The sequence below is a fragment of the Stegastes partitus genome, unplaced genomic scaffold, assembly GCF_000690725.1.
Source record: "Stegastes partitus isolate 25-593 unplaced genomic scaffold, Stegastes_partitus-1.0.2 Scaffold48, whole genome shotgun sequence".
Classification (NCBI taxonomy): Eukaryota; Metazoa; Chordata; class Actinopteri; family Pomacentridae; genus Stegastes; species Stegastes partitus.
Genome location: NW_007577779.1, coordinates 133,470 through 157,270, shown reverse-complemented (window position 1 = coordinate 157,270; position 23,801 = coordinate 133,470). Strand labels below are relative to the sequence as shown.

Genomic DNA, 23,801 nt, shown 5'->3' with positions numbered 1-23,801 from the left:
TTATTTGAGCTTCACAGGCCAGGGGAGGCATGTGCGAAGTCCAAGCATGGAGGAAAAGACGATGGTGGGTCGGTGTTTCTTGAACCTCATGCCTTTCTTCAGCCGTTGGCTGTTCTCTGCCACGTACAGCTCCCCCTGCTGGGCTGCACTAGATATCCGCGACACCAGCTCCCCATGAACCACCACCTCCTGCTCCGAGCGCACAAACACCTCCCTGAGCTCCTCCAGCCGACGCTCCATCTCTCTGATGACACGTTGACGCTCCTCCACCTCCAGGAGGCGCCTTCGGGCCGCCTCGAACTCCATGCTGGAGCTGGGGGTGACGAGTTTGGAAGAGGGGGCAGTGGCGGACGTGGATGGGGGTTCAGAACCAGCTGGTAACGCCCCTGTCACCCTCCGGAAGTCTCCCATCGAAATGGATCGCCTGGTGGTTGGACATGCCAGTGCCAGGAGAGCCGTGGCAGATGTAGAAGCTGGCATGGCTAATGGAGGGAGAGGGGGAGAAGATGGTGATGATGGAGGTGACGAGTCCAGTGGGTGGAGATCAGGATGCGAGTCCGTGCTTTTAATAGCTGCTGCCATGTCCTCAGTTGTGTCCTCATTGTGGGTTTCTGTGCTTCTTTGTCGTCGCTTCATAGCCGGTGTTGAATACTGCTGTCCTTCCTGTCACTGTTGGTGCTTTCCCCTCGTTTTCCCGTGTTCAGAGCAGAGAGCAGCTGAGCAGAGAGTGCAGAGATGTGCAGTGATGTAGCCTGGGAACGGCTCCATTCATTAATAAGAGATCTGAGCCAGGCTTGTGCTGTCTCTGCGTCTGAGTGGTTGTGTTGGGGAGGGTGCCTCCTGGCATTTCATTGGCCGCTGAACTCATGAGCATGTCAGCTGATGATTGGGCAGCCCTCCTTCTCTGCTGCTGATGCTGGCAGGCTGTTGTGTCCTCCGCTTGACTGTTTTGCTTCGTTGTCATCCTCTGCTTTGATCAGCTCTGCTTGGTCAAGTGCGGCACAATGAGGAAAAGCAATGCAGATGTATCGGGTCTCTCGTCTTGGTGATGCTGTCTCACTCACTTTCTGTTCTCCCCAGCCTCTCTGCTGCCATCTCTCCTACCAGCTGGTCCATCCATTTTCCTCCTTCTCCCGTTCTCTTGCTCAAATGGTTGCCCCTAGCAACACCACCTTGAAATCAAATGGCAAAAGCAGGAGGGAGGGGTGATGTTCCAGTTTCTCTCTCTCTGTTTATCACCTTGCTGCTGAGCAGTATCACCATTTCTCAGCACTCTTCTCTTATGTTTTCTCTCTTTTTTTTAACCCATTTGACAGTGTGCAGTCTTCTTGCAAATTCTATAGATATCTTCTGTCTGTGAAATCCAAAAACACAAATGAAAAAGCAAGATTCTCCCTATTAAAAAAAAGAGAGAGAGATTCCTTAGGTAATGAAGACTCACTGCTGGAAGTGAACTAGACTTAAGTAAGTAATTCACACAGTATCTGGCCCAAGTGTGTTAGCAAAATCTCATACCAGGTATATTAAAAAATATTCTCACTGAAAATACCTCTGAGTGTAATTAAAAACATGCATCTTGCTCTTTAATCCAATTATTTATATATGTTACTTGCAGTTGAGAGCATCAGAACAATGTGCATCAACACCTTTCCAATGGTGCACAAGTGAATTGTATCAAAATAGAACCAAAAAGGCAATATTAACTAGTTTGGATTTTTTTGGAGCATTTAAACTTAAACAGTAACTGCTGCTATGTGTTTTATTCCGATGCTTAAACACCTCATCCTGGAAACAAAGTCCTAAGCGGGTGAACAGGTGCACCTGTCTTTACTAGTTCAATCACCTCGTCATTTCAGAAACTAATGACCAGTGTCTACCAATTTCAACTGATGTGTGTGTATGTGGTTAGATCGTCATGATCCTTGAATACCTCGACTTTTTTCTTCTTGCTGTAATATCCAGTCGAGAAATGACATGATCAGAGTATGTAAAAAAAGACACAGAATAAGTTCCCTCAAATGCATTTGGAGCCCTAAGAAGTGATGTCTTAATACCTGCCCTCTGCTGAATCAAAACAACTGAAGCTTTTAGCGGGTCAGAGGTGGGTGCACGTGTGTGAGTATCCATGCGCTTGCATACTGGAGTATTCACTTAGCTTTTATCTCAAGATTGGCATTGCATTAGCAGTAGCTCTGTCTGCTCCCTTTCCGCTTTTAGCTTTACTGATCTCTAGAGAGAAGAGGGAGAAACGCAGAAAATTACTAAGAGGGGGAAGCAAAAGGAAGAAAGGCAGGAGACTGGACATTATGTGCCAGTGGAAAGAATAAAAGAAAATCCTGAAGATGATTTTGAGGTGTTCAGTCAAGAAGCCAGAAATAAGAAAGGTCTTTGCAAAAAAAATTTACAATAAAAAGCAGCATGAAATTCTGCTGGCAAAGGTCCAAAATAAAATAAATAAGAATATATTATGCTGACAGAGTGAAATCTACACATTTCTTAATTATCAAAAAGTTATGATACTTACATGTTGAATCTATTTGCATAATTTTAAACTATGTATATGAAACACGACATGGTGCAGCCTTAGTGCGGCTTTACTTGTATGTGCTGCACAATTACTCTCATGTTTATACAGTTGTACACTATAAACATAACGTATTGAATAAGTACAGCTTCCAGGGATCAAGACAAGATGCTTCAGTGGAGTTTTTTTTTTATCCCCATTTTTGGAAGACTGTATTAGTTGCGCAACATTCCCCAGTTAAAACTCCTCACTCTAAACTAATCCCATGTGGTGCTTACAGTGCTGCACACACAGATTGCCATCATCATTGGTAAACTCCTTGAGCAGCAAGACTTAGCCTGCATGCAAACAGGAGGATGCTTAAACAACAAAACCCCTCTGTGACAAAGTAAAACACAGTTTTCCTACATTCACGAGCACACGAGCAGTCACTGAGTGTGCAGAATTAATTATGTTTAAATGCCAAGTCCCCCCAAAATGCAATTATCTCTTACCACCGTTTTTCATCAGTCTCGCTTCTCCACCATTATAACTAAAATTGTGATGAAAGTCTGTTCTCAATCTCCCATTCGGCACCCTCTGTTCCAGATTACTTTAATCTGCGTCGTGTGTTTGTATTTTGTGCGTGCACATGAGGAGAGAGAGCATCTGTGTGCCTTCTCACTAACTGATCTGTCTTAGGTTAAAATGACTCTGAGTATTTTGGGTTCCTCTCAGCTGTGTGTAGTGGAGTGTAGTGGGGTACTTAACAGTATTAGACTGAAACTATTACATAATCTGGTTTGAATAAATAAAGTCTGACCAGCAGAGGCGAGGATGGAGAAACAGCTGCAACACACATACTTCAGTATGTGCAAACATAAAACTGAATGTTTTTGTGTGTGTGTGTGTGTGTGTGTGTGGGGGGGGGATTATTTTTTTGGATTATTATTTTTACTGTGGGTCAAGTAAATTTACTGTAGTCACAGAAGCTGTAAATGTCACTAACAGACAACTCTTATCCACTGACATTTTAAGTGAAATTTAGAACACATCTTATCTTGAATTTAAGGAGAAGAAAACAAGATGGTTAAACATTATAGGACAGTAATTGATCAATGATTCTATGGGCAGCACATCAGCCAGAACAACCAAAAAAAAACAAAAAACACAATCAATAAGAAGTGTTACTAAAATATTCAGCCCTAGACAGTGTCCTTTTTCAGGCTCCACTCTCACATACACCCCCACACACACTCCCACTGTTGTCAAAACCCCCCAAAATTCAGCATTTAAGCAGAGTTGCTCCAGCTGACAGCTGCTGTAAACTGAGGAGACAGGACCTGGATAAAAACTGCACCACTTACTTCTCTTCCGAGATAGGAGACAGATGATGCTGGTTTTCCACTGTTCTGTAATCAATATCAGTTGCCTCTTTCTGCTGCCGAAGGCTGAGTCAGTCAGTCAGTCTGTGTGTGAGTCTGTGTGTGTATGTGTGAAAGAGCAGGAAGTCATTAATTGCAGAGTGATTTACCAGCACAATGACGTCAAAGCACAAACAACAGAACTCAGTGGGAACATATCAAGGCATCCATGTGCGTCTTTGCATGAATTAATGGATTTATCTCAGATATGATGGCGCACATCTTCTCAGCATCATTTTTCTCAGTAGATTGCAACTGACCTGCACTCCCACAGTTATGAGCTACAGTTGCTTTGTGTCTGTTATGTAAGTGAGTTCTGCAGTCGCATCGAGGCAGGTAACAGCAGGTAGAAGTACTTGGTGATACTATGAGATCACACTCATAGCAAAACAGAATCTGCTGCAAGTCCTCACGGTGTTAAAGTGACAGCGCATGAAAAAGAGGAGGAGAAGATGGAACAACATGACAAGCACAGTGCTACAGGCAAAGAAAGCCAAATCGAGAGGCAGTGAAGAAGAAAGTCATTCACATATAACCTCTGTAAGTTGTCCCCAGTGTGCAGGTATAAATACAAATCAATGTATTTACCATGGATGCATCTGATTGTGGATACACACCAACACCACTCAGTACATTTTATCAGAGGGCACAAATTGTCAAAATGTAAAATTCAGTATGTTAACACACAAAAAGGCAACACAACTGTTCAATGTACAATAAAAAGAGACTACAACATCACTGTTGGTCAGTACTGAGTGCTGAGACAGAAATGTGTTTAACCAGTAGGGCCTGGATTGATATGCATAAAAACAAGCTTGCACTTTACCTCCCTCCAGTGACCATCTGTGGAAGGACACCAGGCTCTAGGCTCCAAGGAAGACAGGAGCTGGAAGTCAGATACCCTCCACAGCAGGGAGGCATCAATCCAGCACAGTTCCTCCAGATACCCATTTTGATACCCACAGAGTATCTGTGGACAACTCGTGCTGATTTATTGTTCTCTTCTTTACTATATGGAACTGTTTAGAATCATGTTATGAAACATGTTGTTTTCATTTCTCTGAAAAGTACTTTATGGATTCCGCTAACTGTGTGCATACCGATAAGGTCATTATTTATGAGAAGAGCTGCTCAGTCTGTCAGTGTCATGTCTTTTCTGAGGCTTTCAAAACTCAGTCTTTAAGAGAAAGCTTGTGTAACAAGAAAGAACAGGAAAAGGCAACTGTGAGCACCAACAAGGATAAAGGATCAAATAAAATAAAGTGCCCTTTTAAAGAAAATCAAGTCTTTAGCTGTATACCCAAATGGTGTATTTTTTATGCTAGAAGATATGTCATGAGCAAAATAAGCAGTCGCCACCATGACTGAGTAGTTCCACCATGAAACTGCAGTGTACCAATGACAGTCTCAAAAACACAGATGCAGACTTCTGGGGTTTCATAAGGACTAATCCTGTTAACTTACAGAGTGGGGCTTTCTGTTCTCATTATTATCCTTCAGAACTGACAAATTCTCCAATACTGCAACCTTCTGCAGTACAGTACAGAACAGTAGTTTTACAGTGTTTGAGCGGAGCTAGCTACTGAGCTCCAGCTGCAGTGAGTGGAGAGGCAGGCGGGGACTTTATAGATTTATGCATTCGAGGGGATGCAACAGTGTTGTGTTACATCTAAGTCATTTTAAGATAGGAAGGTATTATTTTCATGGGGAAAAAACTTCTACATGTGTAACTTTAAACCCCAGAGATGAGCTTTTAGGGGTTTAATCAATGACCAGAGAGAGACTTTAATTGTCAGAATATCTGAGCCTCTGATGGATCAATTTTGAACATTTTTTAATCTGTGAATTGTGAATTTTTTCACTTCGTAGAGGTGCAAGGTCATCTGAGTTCCCCTGCAAAGGCAAAATTAAAAAACAAGACAGACAGTTTGTCATAGCAACTCAATTTTTAATATTGTAAGATATAAAAATCTTCATCTTTATCATACAATAACATCTTACCATAAATTTAGTCAAAGGAGGGAGAGTTTTGCCACCAAACAAGAATTAGAATATAACTTTGATCCCTTTATGAGGTAAGACAGCTGGTTCATAGATTATTCAGCCACTCAGGTCTTTCCTTCAACACATGTACAGTAATCTTCTGGCCGTTCTTTTTTTTTTTTTTTTTTTAATTCACGTGTTGTCCTTGCAAGACATTCTGCCTCACCTGTAGGCCTAGGCACTGAGCTGAAAGCAAGACCTACCCTATGAAGCGACTTACAATGAGACACATTTACCCTTCTTTCAGAGGTCTCAAATTCAGTGTCAATAAAATGTAAACAAGTCATATAATCAAGAGAATCTATGGAATTCAAATATCATGAATGTCAAAGATACTCCACAATGAGGGCAGGTCTGTGTGATATTACCAACCAGTGATTTGACAGAGATTTTAAGGGAGAAGAGAAGCTGCGTTTGAGTGCTTAATTCCCTACAGACAACAGTCAGCCCTACAGAAGAAGGAGAAGAGACCTGTACGGCATTAAGTCCACAGGCTGTGGTGTGTCCAGCATGTCTTTCACTATTTTAAATCACCACTTTCTTTGGACAAAAACAAAAACAAAAACAAACAACAAAAGCAGCCAACACAGAAAACAGCATTCAATATGCATTTTTCAAGAAACACATTGAAACAAAAAAAAAAAACAAGAAAAAAAAAAAAAAGCAAATATTGAATTTTAACATGCCACATTGTTCCTTGGGCAGATTTTCTTTCACAGAAAGCCACCTATGTTTACTAGTTTTTATAGTAATAAAAATAATAGACATCTCAAATGGTTGCCAGCAGATTGACCAAGCAGAGAAAAGGGAGAGGAGCGAAACAAGGAAGCCACATGACATCATCACATCACCGGACCATGTACATGACTCTGCAGCATCACATTACAGACACACACTGCAAGTCATGCAACTGACACACACACACACACACACACACACACACACAGACACACACACACACACACGCACGCACGCACACACGCACGCACGCAAAAACAAAATACAAGCATAGTTTGACATTAACCAAAAAAAACATTTTGCATCATCAACATCAGCATTTTGACATTTCCCAAAATCTGTGTATTCTGGCTGTACCAAAGCCAAAGAGGCATTTATGGCAGAAATGTTTAATATTTATATTAACAATGCTCTCTGAAAAACATTTAACAGCAGTTGGACAGTACTGTGGTTATTGTGCTGTCGGCACAGGTTGATTTGTCAACACAGCTGATAATATAAAGCTCATCAACTCTACAAAAAGAGCAGGAGGACAGATGACGGAACAGGCAGATGGACATGCGTGCAGCAAGAATGACAACCGATAACAGCAATGATAAGGAGAGAAAAACTTTCATTGTCACTATCAAAAAACATGGCTGCATCGACTGTGGCAGGTCATGCACGAATACGCTCACACACTCGCACATACACTCACACGGCACTAATACATCTGCCAAAAACCTACACCCAGTATTTTATTTTTTTACATTTTTTGGCTCTCGTCGCCCCCATCCATCTTCAGGATTTTTTTTTCTTTTTTTCTTTTTTTTGCTAGTCCAAACAGATTGGCTAACAGCAGCTGATGAGCCCACACAAGGATGTTGATAGCAAGAGCAGGACTACTAGCGTCACAAGATGGGGGCAGGACCACAGTCAGTGTTCCTTGGCTGGTATTGGCGGGTGGACAGTTAAGTCCTTGAGCAAGCTGACTGGGTGGTTTGGAGCCAAGAGGTGTGGTTCTGATCAGACTTCAGTGAGCTGATTGGCTGTTTTTGAGTCTCTACAGAGAGGTTGAGGGAAGCTTCTTGACGCGCCTCTGAGCTAAGAAGGAACTCTCAATGGGCTTGAGCTCTGGAGTGGGTTGGGAGTTCTTCAGGGCGGAGTAGGTGGCTGCCATTGCACCCTGTATGTAAGAAGGAGCATGATGATTGCAGCCAAGATATGGGTATGAAAAATGATGGTATTCAGCTGACAGTTACAAATAACCATGCACTGTACTCTATCAGCAATGCAGTATAAAAAGCCAGAAAAGTATATGCATAGTTATATGAAACCAAAAGAAAAGCTACATTTGATACTTTGAATACACCTTAAACCTCTGAACCCCAAGCATTTTTCTGTGCTATTTTTGCTTCCGTCATATTTTTACTCAGTGTGGACTTATTTTTCATTGCAATATAAAGCCTCACGTCTCTATAGAAACAGCACAACCATGGCTAAAGGTAAATGAAACTCAAAAATGCCTTTATCTGTGCAGCATAACAAAGTTATAATTTCATAAATCATTAAAATTCCCTGAATTTATTTTACAAAAACTGAAAAAACTAAAATTGCCATGGATGTAACAAAATGGTGGCACCACATGCTAAAAATACTTAAATATTTATACTTTAAATTTACTTCCATAATTGTCTCTGTATAGAAACACAGCCTGCAGTTCAGTTGAGGAAGTTTCTGATTTTTTTTTTGTCATGTGACTGTTGGTTGCAGCTGAGTCACGAATGGCTTCACAGTTGCACTGAGGAATGCACAAGGTACAGGTATTTACAGAATCTGGTTCAGGCAAGGGCTGCAAGGTGGCGCAGTTGGTAGCAAGGGCTTAAGGATTTCTTTGTAATAGGACAAATGGTTTAAAGTTGTTAGCTGTACCTTGACATGTTTTGGCGTCTTCTTCAGAAGTGTCATCTGACGTGTGTAACGTGTCTTAATCACTTGTTGTTCCTAGGTGTGGCCAATCTCCAGTGGGTGTGTCAATTTGGCCACACCGGCTGCCGCGCGGTGGCCTCTAGAGCCTGTATTTGTGCTCCTCAATATTGAGGAGCACAAATACAGGTGCTGGATCCAGGAGGCCATTGAAATCAGGAAGCGAGGCTCTCACACAATCAATAGAGATGATGGAGCGTTCCTTCTATCCCACACCTGGGACGCTCTGCTCCACAGGCCACCACGCGGCGGTAGGTGTGGCCAAACTGACACACCCACTGGTTCTGTCAGATTGGCCACACCTAGGAACAACAGCTGATAAAGACACGTCACTAACGCTAACAACTTTATACCATTTGTCCTATTACAAATTCTAAATTGTCCACAGGTGTGAATGTGAGTGTGCTTGGTTGTCTTTCTCTAAGTGTAGCCCTGCAACAGACTGGTGACCTGTCCAGGGTGTCCCCTGCCTTCGCCCTAAGTCGGCTGGGATAGACTCCAGCCCTCTTGCGACCCTAGTAAGGATTAAGTGGTGTATAGACAATGGATGAGACATGTCGCATGTAAAGTGATTTTGATAAAACGTCATAATTTTCTACTCAGATTTGATTAATTTTCCCAACAGAACAGTATGTCACAGATCAACAGTTAATGGATCATCAGAAAGTTAAAAATCGAATGATTTTATTCGGTTTTTACAGTTTCTAAGTGATAAATGGTGTGATTTTGCCAATTGTTTCAATCTACTGGTTGGTTTTGGAGTTCAGAGGGTTAAATTACATGTTTTCTTTAGCAATTTTGAGTTGACTCTAACTGATTTGAATTGAATCCAGGCTTTATTCAATTATAACCACTTGTGAGATGATAAATATTATATTTAGAGAATGGACTCAGTTCTTTTACCTTCACCAGTTTGGGGTCCTGGTGTGGAAGCTGGCTGTTGGGTAGTTTGTCTCTCTGGATGATCCAGGGGTGTTTGAGAACCTGCTTAGCAGTCAGTCTCTGATGGGGGTCCACGTGAAGCATCTTGGACACAAGATCCTAGAAGAAGCCGAATAAAATATGAAAACTGATAATGTAACTAAAAGAGACCAAAATTAGCTGTAGGGAACTAGAGAGAAGGAGCTGTCAGATAGATTTGGAGTTCTACCTTGGCAGCATCAGACACAGTGTCCCAGTTGCCTCCAGTCAGACTGAAGTGACCGTTGCCTATCCTGTTCAGGATCTCATTGGGGGTGTCCTCAGGTCCGTTGGCAAATGGAGTGAAACTGGTAAAAGTAATTAGACAACAGAATAAAAGAAAGAGTATCAAGAAAGAAAAAAATACATTCAAGAGAGGAATTTGAGTGTTGGTATTCACCCTGCCAGCATGGTGTAGAGTAGGACTCCCAGACTCCAGATATCACATCCCTCATCGTAGCCCTGACGCTTCAACACCTACGACAGAGTAACATTGAACCACATTGGATTTTCATTTAATCAAATTCGATTTAGAGACTCCAGTCTTGGGCTGCAAGGTGGTTAGCATCATTGCTCAAGAAGTTCACTGGTTGCATCTCGGTGAGGACACCTGGGATCTTTCTGCATGGAGTTTGAATGTTCTTTTTTGTAAGGTCTATACCTTACTTTGTTACGCGCTCTGTCATAACATGTGTTGTAAACTGCGCTATACGAATAAAATTGAATTGAACTGAATTCAGTTCTCCCCGTGCAGCGTGGGTTCTCTCTGGGTTCTCCAGCTTCCTCCCACACAGTCCAAAAACATGTTGAGGTTAATTGGTGATTCTAAATTGTCCATAGGTGTGAATGTGAGTGTGCTTGGTTTTCTGTCTCTAAGTGTAGCCCTGCAATAGACTGGTGACCTGTCCAGGGTGTCCCCTGCCTTCACCCTGAGTCACCTGGGACAGGCTCCAGCCTCCCGCGACCTTAGTGAGGATTAAGCTGTGTATATATAATGGATGGATGGATGGACTCCAGTCTTCACTGTTACAAGGGTGACACTAAATGTGTGTGACCTGCTCACCTCAGGAGCGACAAAGTTAGCAGTGTAGCATGGAGTCATCAGCAGGCCATTGTTGGCACGCAGCTGCTTAGCGAAGCCAAAGTCACAGATTCTGATTGACTCAGGATTCCCTGACTCATCAACATAGAGGATGTTACTGGGCTTCAGGTCTCTGTGCACCACCTGAAAAACAAGAGGAAGAAATAAAATAAGGAAAAAATAATACAGTAAAGTAATTAGAGATACCACTGGGTGAAAAAATATAACAGAACAACACAATATAAATGATAATCAAGAGGTTAATTTAATAAAAAATGTTAATGTTAAACTCATTTCAACCAGATTTTATGTCTGACTTCTGTATCATGATGTGTTTGGTGAATACTGTATGCAACTCCAAGTAAATACAAAAACAATAAATTCTTAACACAGAGTGGTGCATTGCATATTGTCTTTTCAGATTATTTTTGTTTCCCCAAATATTATTTAATAACTTTTCTCAATATTTAAGAGTAACATCAATGAATTACTAGATTATTTAAAATGAAAAAAATGGAAAAAAAAGGGAATCAATGATGACCCATAAGACAACAGCTATCTCAGACAGAAATTGGACTATTGTCAATAAAGTCAATACAAACATATTGAAACTCAATAAATTGGCACATCTAAGTGCTCTAACAGGCCGTGTATGATTAGTGTCAGCTGTCCTCACCCCCTGTGAGTGGAGGTATTCTGCGGTCTTGGTGATGGTGTGAAGCACAGCACTGGCTTCTCTCTCCGAAAAGAACTTCTGCTTGAGGATCCGATCCAGCAGCTCTCCTCCACGCATCAGCTCCGTCACCAGGAACACCTGCTTACCATTGTCATACACCTGACACAGAAACACGTTTTAAAGCGTCACCGGCAGCGATGCTTATTTCACTCAATATCCGAGGGCAAATGATAATGGTGTGATATAAGAGCATCTGTCAACTCACATCCTTTAGGGTAATGATGTTGGGGTGCTGTCCATATCTGAGCAGAATCTCAATCTCCTCAGAAGGGTCTGTACTGGTCTTGTCAATCATCTGTCAGTCACAAAAATAACACAAAATTACATTATAGTCCGGTTTTAAGAATTGAAAATTGGCAAGAAAACTGCTTCACTCTTTAAAATATATCTACAACTCAAAATTTTAGATTTAATGAGTAGAGATTCTTATCTAGATTGTAAAATACTAATAAGATTCCCTACAATTTGGTATATTTCCTTAAAGCTGGAGTAGGCAGGCATTTTTTGGCATCACGGGGGAGAGGAAGTAATAATAACCTCTTTGACATATTGTAATTTAAGTGGTCTGAGAGGAAACTACGAGAAGTAGCTGAACCATATTTCATATTTCCAGAGGACCTATAAGAAATCTGCGAAAACAACCAATTTATTTATTTTTTTTGTGACAAAGACGCCTGTTTCATGTTATTCCATCATAGTAAATTCAGAGTTATAGGAGTCATTGTGAATTTAAGATCACCATGCTAAGCATGGCTACCCTCTCACTGGCAGCAGCTGTGACTTATTCAATTTCATGCTGATGTTTAAAATTAAAACATCGTTGAACTACTGCTAAAAATGTATGCAAATTTGCTGGGTTTTGTTGTACTGTGGCTGCAGTTTTGGGTGGGTGTCACGTGTGTGCATGTGCATACCTTGACAGCATATTCAGTGTTGGTAGCTTTGTGGACACACCGTTTACAGACAGAGAAAGAGCCCATGCCGATGTCTTCCTTCAGTACATAGCCATCGCTGAACAGCAGGTTCTTCCCGTGTAATTGCTGCGGAGGAAGAGTTGAAATTTGAAGAGTGGCAGAGGTACAACAGACTGACAGAGCTGAAGAGGTGGAGGGCTGCTGATGGTTTTCAGGAAGGATCTATTTCTAGAAACACTCTCTTTCTCTGTCTAACTGTCTCTCGCAATCTGCCACACGCAGGTAATTACGGCTTCTGCCAGCATGAAACAGGATCTGAAGCCGTGTACCACTTTTGAGTCATTTTATTCTCTTCTCGTTCCTGTCTGCCTCACACACCTTACATATTCAAATTGTCTTTCTTGCCCTCCTCTTTCATATTATCATCAGTAAGCACACAGAACTGCTCTAAATCGACACTGATGTGTACTGAAATACCTGTTGTAAACTGTTGCAAAGCTATAAATCACTATGTTCTATACCTAATAATAACTCCAACACCAAAATTGTAGGAAAATCATTAAATATATTAAATGGACAACTTATTTTTCCAATTATTCTTAACACTTTGCTTCAAAAGCAAACTTAACATTAACAGCAATGTCCCTTGAGAGACAAACAGCTGACCTGGACCACTGGATGCGGTGGAGGCTGCACTGGCTGCACTAAACCTTCCTCCTCCAACATAGTTGACGCGACGAAGCTGAAGCCTCTAAAGAGCTGGTGGGCTCCGGCACTGGGCGGCACACCGGGTGAGTCTGCAAGATAATAATGAAACTCTGGTAAAACTGGAAGTCTGTGCCTTGGAAGTCCATGTTCGAAAGAAGTCACGGCTGAAAACACTTTAAAGCATAAGTATTTTTTTTTTATGAGCATTGCTATAATAAAGCTTTATTGCATCTTAATGTTGCTGTAAACACCGCTGTGTCTCTTTTAAATCAACAATGTCCCGTATTGATTTGTTTTTAAGCTTAAAGGGAGATTTAATACAACACCACAGATACTGTTACAATGCTTTCGATTGGACAGGAAAGACATGGAATCAACTATTAGAACAATCAGAAGAACTTGTGTCTTTGGCACCTGACCTTTAGGTGTGCGGGAAGTGAACTCAGAGTCAAAGTAGAAGGTGTCATCCGGACGTGCTACCGCTGGTCTGAATGGAGGCTTTACTTCTTTTCGGAAGAGTTTCTGAAAGGAATAAAGGGCCTATACTCACACTGTACAGTTCTGAACACCATCTGTGACAGCTCCTCTAAAAATTGCATTTTGTTTTTTTACAGTGCACATATTTCAAAGTCCTTACATTCCAGTCGATGGTAGAAAAGAAACCATGCCGCTTAATCTCCTCGGCACCGTCAGCACCAGATCCTGTGAGCAAAACATTAACATTTAACAGACTCGATCTCAAACAGAAAATGAAAATATATCGAATGGACTACAGTCTTCCATCTGTGAAAGTCGTGTTGGAGAGTTGATACTGACCCAGTCTGTTGGCAGGGTTCCTCTTGAACAAAGCCCTGAGAAGAGATTGGGCCTCTGCACTTAAAAACTGAGGCATTCCTAGACGCGCCCTGCAGAGAGAGACAGATGGCGCACAGCTTTAATTGTGGTAGCAGACACTGGGTGAGACATTTATGAACAGCTCCAGTATGTGACAATAGGCTTCATGGTTGAACTGCTCTTACACCCAGATGGTACTCACTTCAGAATCAGATTCATGGTCTCTTTGCGGTCCTTCCCTTGAAACGGCAGCGATCCTGTCAACATCTCAAACTGGGAGAGAAAACATACAAATCTTTATCCCTCGATCCATCAGTGAAGAAGAATATTTACTGTTTGCTTGAAATTTAGTTAAAATTGATATTCCCCCCCCCTTACCATTAGTACCCCGAATGACCACCAGTCGGCGCTGTGGGTGTGTCCCTGCCTGTTAACAACTTCTGGTGCCATGTACTCCACAGTACCACAGAAGGAATAAGCTTTCTTCTCGTGATCAATGGCTTCTTTACACAAGCCAAAATCTGGAAAACAGGCCACAAAACATAAAACAGTGTTTGATGTGATAAAGATGTTTTGTGAATTTGCTTTAAAAAAGCAAAAGAACTCGCTGTAACAACACTTAATCTTTGTCCCTCTTGAGTTTCATCAGAGTGACTTATATATTGCCTGTCTAGATTCTCCTCAGGTCAACTTTGGTTTGCAGCAGGCCCCTCAGGGTAAATAAATGGTGGTTATCATTGATGACCATAAGATAAAGTGTGATAATTAACTCGGGGAACATACATAGGCCCGTATGCAGACGTCTGCACCTGCAAGATAAGGCTGTCACCTTGCTGTGAGTAATGGAGGTCAATGAGGTGGAGGAGAGGAAAGAGTGTGTGTCCCCCATGGAGGAATTAGGATGTAAAAGAACAGGAGGCTCACCTGTGAGTTTGATATGTCCCTCCTCATCCAGGAGAATGCTAGAAGGAAACGGTATTAAATGTTAGAATAATGAGAAGGTCTTAGAGGGTTTGAACTTTTTGCTCATCAAGACATGTGCTTTAAATGTCACTTTATCAGTGGCACAGCCTTGCTCTGCTCTAATCTGGGTTATCAATGGAAAAAGATAACTTCAATCCTCTGAAGAACAAAAAAATGTCACCGGGTTTGAAAGGCATTTTATACAAATTACAAAGGCAAATTATACCATTTATCTACAAACTGTAAAAACAGAGAAATTCAACAGGTTTACAACTTCCTGACAGTCCCTGAACTAATCATATGTGCTGTGCCATTCTCTCAGGAGAATTAACAATCTGCTAATAAAATAAACAGTATGTAGTAACCTGATTTTGTGAAAACAAGAAAATGGTGCGTCTCAGTGCTAACTAAGGAGCCATGAGTGATTGATCCTTGACCAACATTCATATGACAAAAATTCAGGGACTATTTTGCTGAACGGGGCTGAACAACATGCTGTAAATATACAGAGACGATAGGAAACAAGTTTGGAATCCATGGAATGGATCAAAAACGTAATGTATAAAAATGTTGTAAATGCTGAAACCAGGTTCTTAATTTATTTGCAAAATAACTAACAAATTCAGCTTTAGTTTTTAATTTTACTTTTTATGATTTATCGTAATATAACTTTGCTATCATGCACAAAAAAAGAGACTGCTGCAGGAACCAGGACACTCCCAGTTTACAGACTCATTCTAACAAATGCTCTTTTGCACTTTTAATTTTGTATTTGTTTTATTTTTTTATTGCTCTTTGATTATCTATATCACCTTTTAACTTTTTTCTTAGACATGTGACCATATTAGCTGCTGCAAAGATGATGCCAATTAAAATTTCGTTATATGTTGTGTGCAATGACAATAAAGCTTCTTTTTCTAAAAGGCATTTTTGACTTCTCTTTACTTCTACTCATGGTTGTTCTGCTTCTGTTGAGATGTGCGACTTTATATTGCAGTGACAGATGAGCCCACAGTGTGTAAAAACGTGACAAATTGTTCACGAGCAACACTGTAGTGTAATGTCTGATTAGTGCGTCTGTATCTTGAGAAAGTCCAGACACTGGGAAAGAAAGTTCAACAGCTGGTGGCAGTCATGTACCACAAAAGAAACAGTGCAGCAATTAAAACAGAGACGAGGAAGACCACAAGCTGACGTGTGCCATGCAGGGTGCAGCATTTAAAACAGCTTGCGAAAGTATGACACAACAGAAATGCATTCATAGTGCATATAAGAGAGAAATACTTTAGTGAGTAATGATCACTCTAAATTTTCACACTGCTAACAAAGTGCGACTACAGAGTAGCTTCTAATATGACGGGAAAGCCTTGTTACAATTCCAGGCTCTAAATTACAAAAACATCTCTGCTGTCTAGGTTCTCAGCTGGTGCATAATTTACTTGGTTACTTCAAATAAAAACCTTTTTGCATAGCTTTGTGACAGGACTAACAGCTTTCTCAAAAGACTGCAAAAATGTGTGAGCATAATTCCACAGCTGTTATCGAAAAAATCCAGTCCAAGCTCATGAAATATTGCAGTTTTTTGGGTGAATATTTCTGTTGCAGTGACAGTACAGGTCTTACTTTTCAGGTTTGAGGTCCCTGTAAATGATGCCCAGGCTGTGGAGGTGGTCCAGTCCTAATGCCAGTTCTGCTAGATAAAACTTCACATCCTCCTCTGTGAACATCACCTGGGAGACGTCAGACACGTACAGAGAGGAGGTGAGAAACGGGAAAAGAGAGAATGAAAAATAATGAGGAAGAATAACCACAAGAGAGAGACAACGGAGAAAAATTTGATAAATATTTGTCAGCCAAGTAAGATTAATGACTAGACTTGAAGAAAACAAAACCTGACCTCAAGTCAGCAAAATATCACAATTTAATGAGCTGCTCTCACCTCTTTGGAAAGTCTAGTGAAGAGATCTCCTCCTCTGAGGAAGTCAAGGATCAAGTACAACTTCCCTTCAGTCTGGAAAGCTACAAAGACACACATGTTTCAGATTCATTGGATTCAACGATAAAACAGGAAGCATGAGTAAAGTTCAAGGAATTTAAAGCAATTCAAAAAAATAATCAAACTGGTAGAAAAAAATGCATTAATAATATCTTGGCGTGGAAAGTAAAGGGACATAAAGGCATCAGGTTGACTCACCGTAGTGCAGTTTGACAACAAATGGGTGGTTGACGTCGGCCAGGATGTCTCTCTCCATCTTCGTCCTCACACGGTCCCTTACTGATGGATGCACAAGATGAACAAGAGTTTAGTGTCTAAGTCATGAACACGTATGTATTATTCAAAAAAGAAAAAAAGAAAAAAGAGTGTGCAATGGACTTTAGGTACTGCTTTTTATTACTTATAAATTCAATTTTAAAATTCAAAAATAGAAAAGGAAAGTGAAAAAGCCCTCCAACACTCCAACCCACTGTGGTCTAGAAATGGCATGTGTGAATTATCATGAAGAAAATAGATGGTTTCAAGTTGGCCACACAGTAAATGATACAACACGTTGCTGATTCAAATTTGTAGAGGTCCCACTGAGTTTCAGTGGAAGCTCTTGGTTGTTATTCGAGCTTAGCGGAGCTGTCTGACTTAAGATGTGTTTGGTTTTGGATTTAAAATACAGCACAGAGCAAGATTCACAGTTGTGCTTTTAGCATGTTGATGATTTGTGTTTGTTGTTCGCTCTCCTCTTCTAACTGAATGGTGAGGAGATCTAATCCAGAACTACAGCATAATAAATGCTGATTCAGGTTTTTTTTTTCAAAAAAAAAGGTGTACATCTGCACATTTAGAACCAACCACATCATTTTTGGAGACCGTGTGAATAAATCTGATTCCCTGATGTTTACCATGAGGTGATGAGACCACCACACCACCTGTGTGCAAAGACGAAAAAAACCCACTGAAAGCTGTGGTGGGCTTCGTATCACATACTACTGTATATAGCTGTTGTTGAGTTACGGGAAAAGCATACACCCTCTGACATGAAACTGAGGTAACAATGCATTGAAAAACAAAGATACAAATAAAAGGGAAACCAAAAAGAAAGCCTTTTTAAAAATGATGATGATTGCAATGCATTGCTTGTTTTGCCTAACCTGCAACCCCAAACCTAGAGATAAAACAGAAAGAAGCAACACATTTTAAACTGTGAAGACCAGGAACCATCAATAATCAACTAGCACTAAATAAATACATACAAGACTCAATAATTTGTACAAACAGGAGAGGATGTCATTTTATTTGCTTATTTATTTGTCATATCAGCTGCAGAGCAACTTTTCTGCAAGTGGCACTGGTTTAAAAACAGGCTTACACATACATATGTGTAAGCCTGCAAGCTGTAGTCATAACAAAAGATTTCAGTAACAGAAACTTCCATATCTGGACAATGTGGCTACATTAAACATACATGCAGACTTTTTTGCAGAGTGGCAGCACCATCACTATGCTTCTACTATAAATATATATGTAAAAGGCTTGAGAGCAGCATGTAAACAGTGTGTATGTGCTGTGTAGATCTGCTCTGCAAACAGAGGTGTGACAGTATTTATTTATTTGTATCAATTGGTGGTTGCTTGGTAACTTCTGCTTTTACATGTTAGACATCAGAGCTTTGTGCTGGGTCCAAAAACTGAAGACAGTCTCAAAGCAAAAGCTCACAGACTTTTTTTTTTTGCCTGTGCTGCAGGTTTGCTACACTGCAATGCTCCACATACATTATGAGATTAATGGAACCATAGTGTAGCTTGTTATACTCTCCCACTGTGGTAACATCATTCAAGCATACCGCAGGTTTCTGTACCTTTGAGTGTGGCCTTCTTCAGGACCTTCATGGCATAGAGCTGGTTGGCATCAGGAGGGGTCACCTTTCGCACCAGGAACACCTGCAATGAGCACAATAAACACCAGAAAAAAACAGTTAAAAATGAAGATTATTTGTGTCGCTTAGGGAGTGAGAGAAAAACAGGCTAAAGATGTGCAATGTCAGACAAAGAGGAAGGCAGAAGTACCTTGCCGAAAGATCCCTGTCCCAATACTTTGAGAAGCTCAAACTGGGAGGCATCAGCCTTCTCTGAGCCCTCTTTGACCACATGGGTAATGTTGATCTCCTTGATGTCTCCATCTTCCTAAAAAGGAGTAAAACAAAAAAAATAGAGGGAAAGTATAATAAATGTGATCACAAACCAGCTGGCTCAATGAGAATACTGTATGTTTGTAAGAATTCTGTGAAAGTCAGAAAATGTCAGAGATGTTTTGCTGTGTTCTTTCGTGGGAGTGTCTCCTGCTGTAAATAGCACTATATCAAAATAAACACTTGAGAAAGAGGAAGCACGGTAAAAAAAAAGTGAGATGTGTGGGTAAGTATGAGTGATTACACTTAAAGCCAGTTTCTGAAAATAATAGTGACTGCAACATTGCACTGAAGTATATCAGTAAACCAGCGGTGCATTCTTTAAAAAAAAAAGGTGCAATGCATAATAATGCAGTGGTTCTCTTTTTTCGACATAAGCTGTATAACCTCAACCTTAACTTTTTGATCAGAGACAACTTCACAGGTTCCTCACAGGGTGGAGCACCACTATATGAGCACTTGCTGCTGACCTCGTGGAAGCCTTAACCACAATCTAATCAGTCTACACCCTACAGAGAAGCATCAAAGCAGCAACAACATCGACAAGTTTCTTTCTAGAGGCTTTCCTCAGTTCTGCCCCGGGTGTCATGCCCCGGGCTTCGGGTGAGGCTTAACGCTGTAGTTACTCTCCAAAAAGTATTATAAATTCACCACTGTGTTTTTTATTTGCTTCTACCGGTGAGGTACGGAGGTGGTTATGGTGCACAATTTCAAAATGTGGAACGAGAAAGTAAGACATCCAGTCTGTGCGACAGTTTATTCTTCAAATTTGATCTCAACAGTTATGTGATACAACATACCCCATTAACATACCAGATAACAGACAAAATAAGGCTCTGATGATTTTTGCAGTTGGCAATGATCACTTATAAAGTGCATAAGGTTCTGACTGACTAATGTGAAAGTCATCATGTGCATTATCTATCAAGTAAAACTGATGACTGATTTTTGTTTGCAGTTTTTTTTTTTTTTTTGACTAGTTTAAACAAACTAAACAACTTTCAGTGACCAGTTACCAGCCTGAAGTGGAACTTGTGATGAGTGTTTGTCAATAGTGTCAGTATTCTATAGATCAACCCATATGAAATAACTTAAAACTTTAAAATTACTGAACAAGACCAAAAGAAAAAAACAAAAAAAACAAAAAATAAAAACACTTTTAGCTTCTGAGAAAAGTGTCATCAAAACCTCACCAGCCATCACCACAGATCACTACAACCTGGGACTTTATTTGACAACAGGAAACCAGTGTTAGTTGCAGACTCTCAGCTGCAACTTGTTTCTACACAACCACTGATACCAGTAAACACAAAGATTGGCCTTAACTTTGCAGCGTTAATAAATACCACCATTCTGCTCATTCACTTAAAAAAATAATAATTACAACGCTGAGTGACAGCAGCTCTCTGGAAACTGACAGCTCAAAGTTTATCAAGAGGAGGTGTCACTTTACCGTCCACTGGTTCCCCGGTGCAGGTAAAGTGTCGGCGCCATTGCTTGTTGTAGTTGTTGATCTGCAGCTGTTACAGTGAGCAGGGCTGCCAGTCAAGGATTTGTTCTTTTTGAACAGGTAGAGGAACAGCATGCTGCTCAGGTTGAACTTTCTCTTGTCCTTCTCCATCTCAGCATTTCCCCAACAGTATTATTATCCTACCCACGTCCATAACAAGGCAAACCCTGTACTACCTGGCATAAATCATCTCAAACCTCACCTCGTATCACCACGAGCACACTTTAGACTAATTTGTGCACTCTTGTTGGGATTAGCTCTGTGGACTGCAGGTAAATAGGGAAAAATCTCTCAGCCTCTGCAATTGATTCTTTTGCAGAGACCTCCTGCTATACTTTACATATATATATATATATTAATGCTTCATCTTCATTTTCTCTTGTCCTCACTCTCTGTGTTGATCTGATCAGACCGATGTGTCCTCAAAGAGTGACTTCAGCTGAAGTGAGCTGGAACCGAAAGCAAGCAGGAAGGAAGAGGATGCTCACATTCTCACAGTCCTGCACCCAACTTGTCACACAGACACAGAGACACACACACAGACAGACAGACAGACACACACACATCCGAAAAAGAAAGAGAGAAAGAAGGGCAGGCTGAAACTCAAACAGCACAAAAAAGAGAGTGAAAGAGAGAAGTGGAAATAGCAATTTTAAAAGCGTCTTTGCTCCTCTGGGAAAAAAAAAAAATGAATGCAACATATGGCTTAATGTATTTGTTATCAGTAATTGACTGGATTTAAAGGTCCAACTCTGTGCCATTTCCCTTTACCCACAATTCAACTAAGTCGGAGGAAAGGGGAAGGGAGGTGGAGAGAGGATGATGTGTCCCCTCTCATTGTCAACACAGTGGAGGTGATTCTGACGAGTCACTGCCTCATAATTGTCTATTCCTGCCCTCCCCCCTCCCCCCTCTTCATACGGTAAATGCTGCTTGGGAAGTAGCCGTCACAGCACACCCGGAAAAACAACGCATGAGTTAACTTCTCTTTTGACCAAACAGAAGTGTAGCGGCGGCCTTTGCTCGGAAAAGGGCTGGTTTTTAATATTGCTGTGATCAAATATTCAGCGGGCAAAGAGAAAAAAAAACCCAAAACACAAAAGAGTGTTTCAGTCTGAAGTGGATAAAACACAGCAGCAAGCAACAGTAATGCCTGTTTAGCAAAGGAGGAGCTGCAGATTGACTGATACAAAACAACTACAGAGCACGAATGGTTGGCGAGAGCTTACCTGGGCTCTAATATTGGCAAAGTCCCTCTCTATCCAGGTGATATGAGACTCGTTCTAAGGGGTATTTGAATGCAGCAGTTAACATTGAAAAACACACTTGGTTTTGCAATAAGATATTTTTCATCACAAAGGTTTCCTCCCTTTTTAAAGAAATACAGACATATTCCACTCAAATGCACAAGTAATTCCTGCAGATACATCTCACTGACACACACAGAGGAGAGGCAGAGGAGGGTGGTGATGGTTGCCTCACAGGAAACTTCTCTTCCCTCCCGGTTCTCGCTTCCTCTTTTCTTGAGCCGATCTCATTTCCTTCCTGCTTGATAGCTCCAACGTGTCAACACTGGGGGAGCCGAGCTTCTCTGCGTAACGGCTGCTGCACAGAAATTTTAAAATCCAACCAGCATATCTGACTGATTACATGAAGGTGCTGGCATTGCCAAGAAATGAGTGAATGTTTTTTTTTTTTTTTTTTAACATAAAGCACATGATCTGCAGACTGTGTTGAACCAAAATGACTCTCCTTCTAGTTCTGTGGCCTGTGATGATTTGATTAACAGTTTCAATTTTATTGTGTTGGTACGACTGTTTCCTGCAGCAATGCACAGACTGAAACAGAAAGAATGTACCTGAATTAGCACTGGACTATACATCGATCGCATTCCCAGAATTAAATGACAAACTAACTTTTTACGATTGAGGGCTACAGGAGGTGGAAGATCCTCCATTGTCCTGCGTTTCCTCTCGCTTCACAGCTGGGACAACCTTCACATCCACCCTCACAGAGGAAACCCCTTCCTCTCCTCCCCAAGGGTCACACCACACACAAACAGCTGCTTTAAGTTTTAGGCAAATCCCCTGCCGCCACATACACTCACACACAGATGTAAACCTCTCATCAAATGAACAAACATGTGAAAGTAACAACCACTTGCCTCTCGTATGCGGGTTTTGGTGCGAAATATGAGCCTCCACATGCCTCTGTCCAGATAGTTCCATGTCACTGAGGCTGTCACTGATGTCTGTGAACCTCTGTGACAATCTCACAAATGCACAGCTTCTGTGTCAGTTAGCCAACACTTTCTGTATGCAATACAGCACCGACAAAGATACTACACACACACACACACACACACACACACACACACACACACACACACACACACACACACACACAAAATGGGAAGTGAGGTGAAGCTATAAAAATGTATCTGAGCAGCAGACTAATTTGTTCTGGACAGTGTGGGAGGAAAAGGATCCAAAGCTGCAGAAACTGGCTCTTTGGAAGCATTTCTTATTTCATTGCGAAAAAGAAACGAGGCAGGTAGTGGAGTCACAGGGAGAAAAGCAGTTCAAGACAAGTCTCTAAAACTTTGTCAAACAAGACAAAATTTTGCATACACACAGAAATAATTATTTTGCATACTCAGCCTTTTCATATGATTAAACAAATTCCCAAGAAGTGAAGAAAAGTGGTTGGTGTTCGTCTTAAATTTGAAAGATTCTACAGAAAAGGACAAACCTGTTGAGGTTTACACTTTCCTTTGTTGCTCATCTGGGAAAACTCCATAAAATCCTGGACTACTGTCCCTCAAACCTATCATGATATGATTCTAGAGCTGATATTCTTTATTGAGGAAATCAAAGCTAAAACAAACAAATTCAATGCAACTGTGGTAATAAGAAGCACTGTGTGAATCAGCATGTGCAGCTTTAGAAACTTGATAGATGAAACTGCAAGATAGTGGATGCATTGCACATCACAGACAGACGTGGTGTAATGCTCTTTGGTAAACACAAGGGGCCAGTGCAGGTTTACAGCCAGTTCGGTGGCCGGCACTCCAAAGAAGAGTATAGAAGACTGAAGCTTCAGCCAAGTAAGGGCATGCTGACATTGTTAGCTCATGCCTCATCCGAATGTCATTGCTGCCTGTGACATCAATTTCAGTAAAAGAGAGAAAGAAAGAGAGAGCGAGAGAGAGAGAGAGAGAGAGAGAGAGAGAGAGAGAGAGAGA

At 41.1% G+C, this 23,801-nt stretch overlaps 2 protein-coding genes across 5 annotated transcripts in view; both read right to left on the bottom strand.

The window, feature by feature from the left end:
- LOC103376500 (TMF1 regulated nuclear protein 1) lies at positions 1-582 on the bottom strand. The gene has a single exon (XM_008306886.1). The coding sequence runs from the start codon at positions 580-582 to the stop codon at positions 1-3; it is 582 nt and encodes a 193-aa protein (XP_008305108.1).
- A 6,930-nt stretch (positions 583-7,512) lies between these two features.
- Positions 7,513-23,801, bottom strand: part of rps6ka1 (ribosomal protein S6 kinase a, polypeptide 1) — a 60,315-nt gene continuing 44,026 nt past the window's right edge. For 2 of the 4 annotated variants that reach the window (XM_008306838.1, XM_008306840.1), the window contains exons 3-22: positions 18,926-19,042; positions 18,718-18,799; positions 17,064-17,144; positions 16,809-16,888; positions 16,493-16,599; positions 14,831-14,868; positions 14,285-14,427; positions 14,109-14,179; positions 13,889-13,977; positions 13,710-13,774; positions 13,492-13,594; positions 13,031-13,161; positions 12,365-12,490; positions 11,656-11,745; positions 11,391-11,549; positions 10,697-10,858; positions 10,034-10,110; positions 9,824-9,941; positions 9,577-9,714; positions 7,513-7,873 (exon numbers count right to left, since the gene is read on the bottom strand). In XM_008306838.1, coding sequence (XP_008305060.1) covers positions 7,751-7,873; positions 9,577-9,714; positions 9,824-9,941; positions 10,034-10,110; positions 10,697-10,858; positions 11,391-11,549; positions 11,656-11,745; positions 12,365-12,490; positions 13,031-13,161; positions 13,492-13,594; positions 13,710-13,774; positions 13,889-13,977; positions 14,109-14,179; positions 14,285-14,427; positions 14,831-14,868; positions 16,493-16,599; positions 16,809-16,888; positions 17,064-17,144; positions 18,718-18,799; positions 18,926-19,042 — 2,100 coding nt within the window. In that variant the 3' untranslated portion in view covers positions 7,513-7,750. Of the gene's footprint in view, positions 7,874-9,576; positions 9,715-9,823; positions 9,942-10,033; positions 10,111-10,696; positions 10,859-11,390; positions 11,550-11,655; positions 11,746-12,364; positions 12,491-13,030; positions 13,162-13,491; positions 13,595-13,709; positions 13,775-13,888; positions 13,978-14,108; positions 14,180-14,284; positions 14,428-14,830; positions 14,869-16,492; positions 16,600-16,808; positions 16,889-17,063; positions 17,145-18,717; positions 18,800-18,925; positions 19,043-20,500; positions 21,062-21,786; positions 21,841-22,721; positions 22,889-23,801 lie in introns of those variants that run through there. The other 2 variants (XM_008306841.1, XM_008306839.1) reach the window with 2 other exon arrangements.

What these genes read in the sequence shown, in the direction of transcription:
- LOC103376500 (XM_008306886.1), bottom strand. Translation starts at nt 582, where the DNA reads ATGGCAGCAGCTATTAAAAGCACGGACTCGCATCCTGATCTCCACCCA.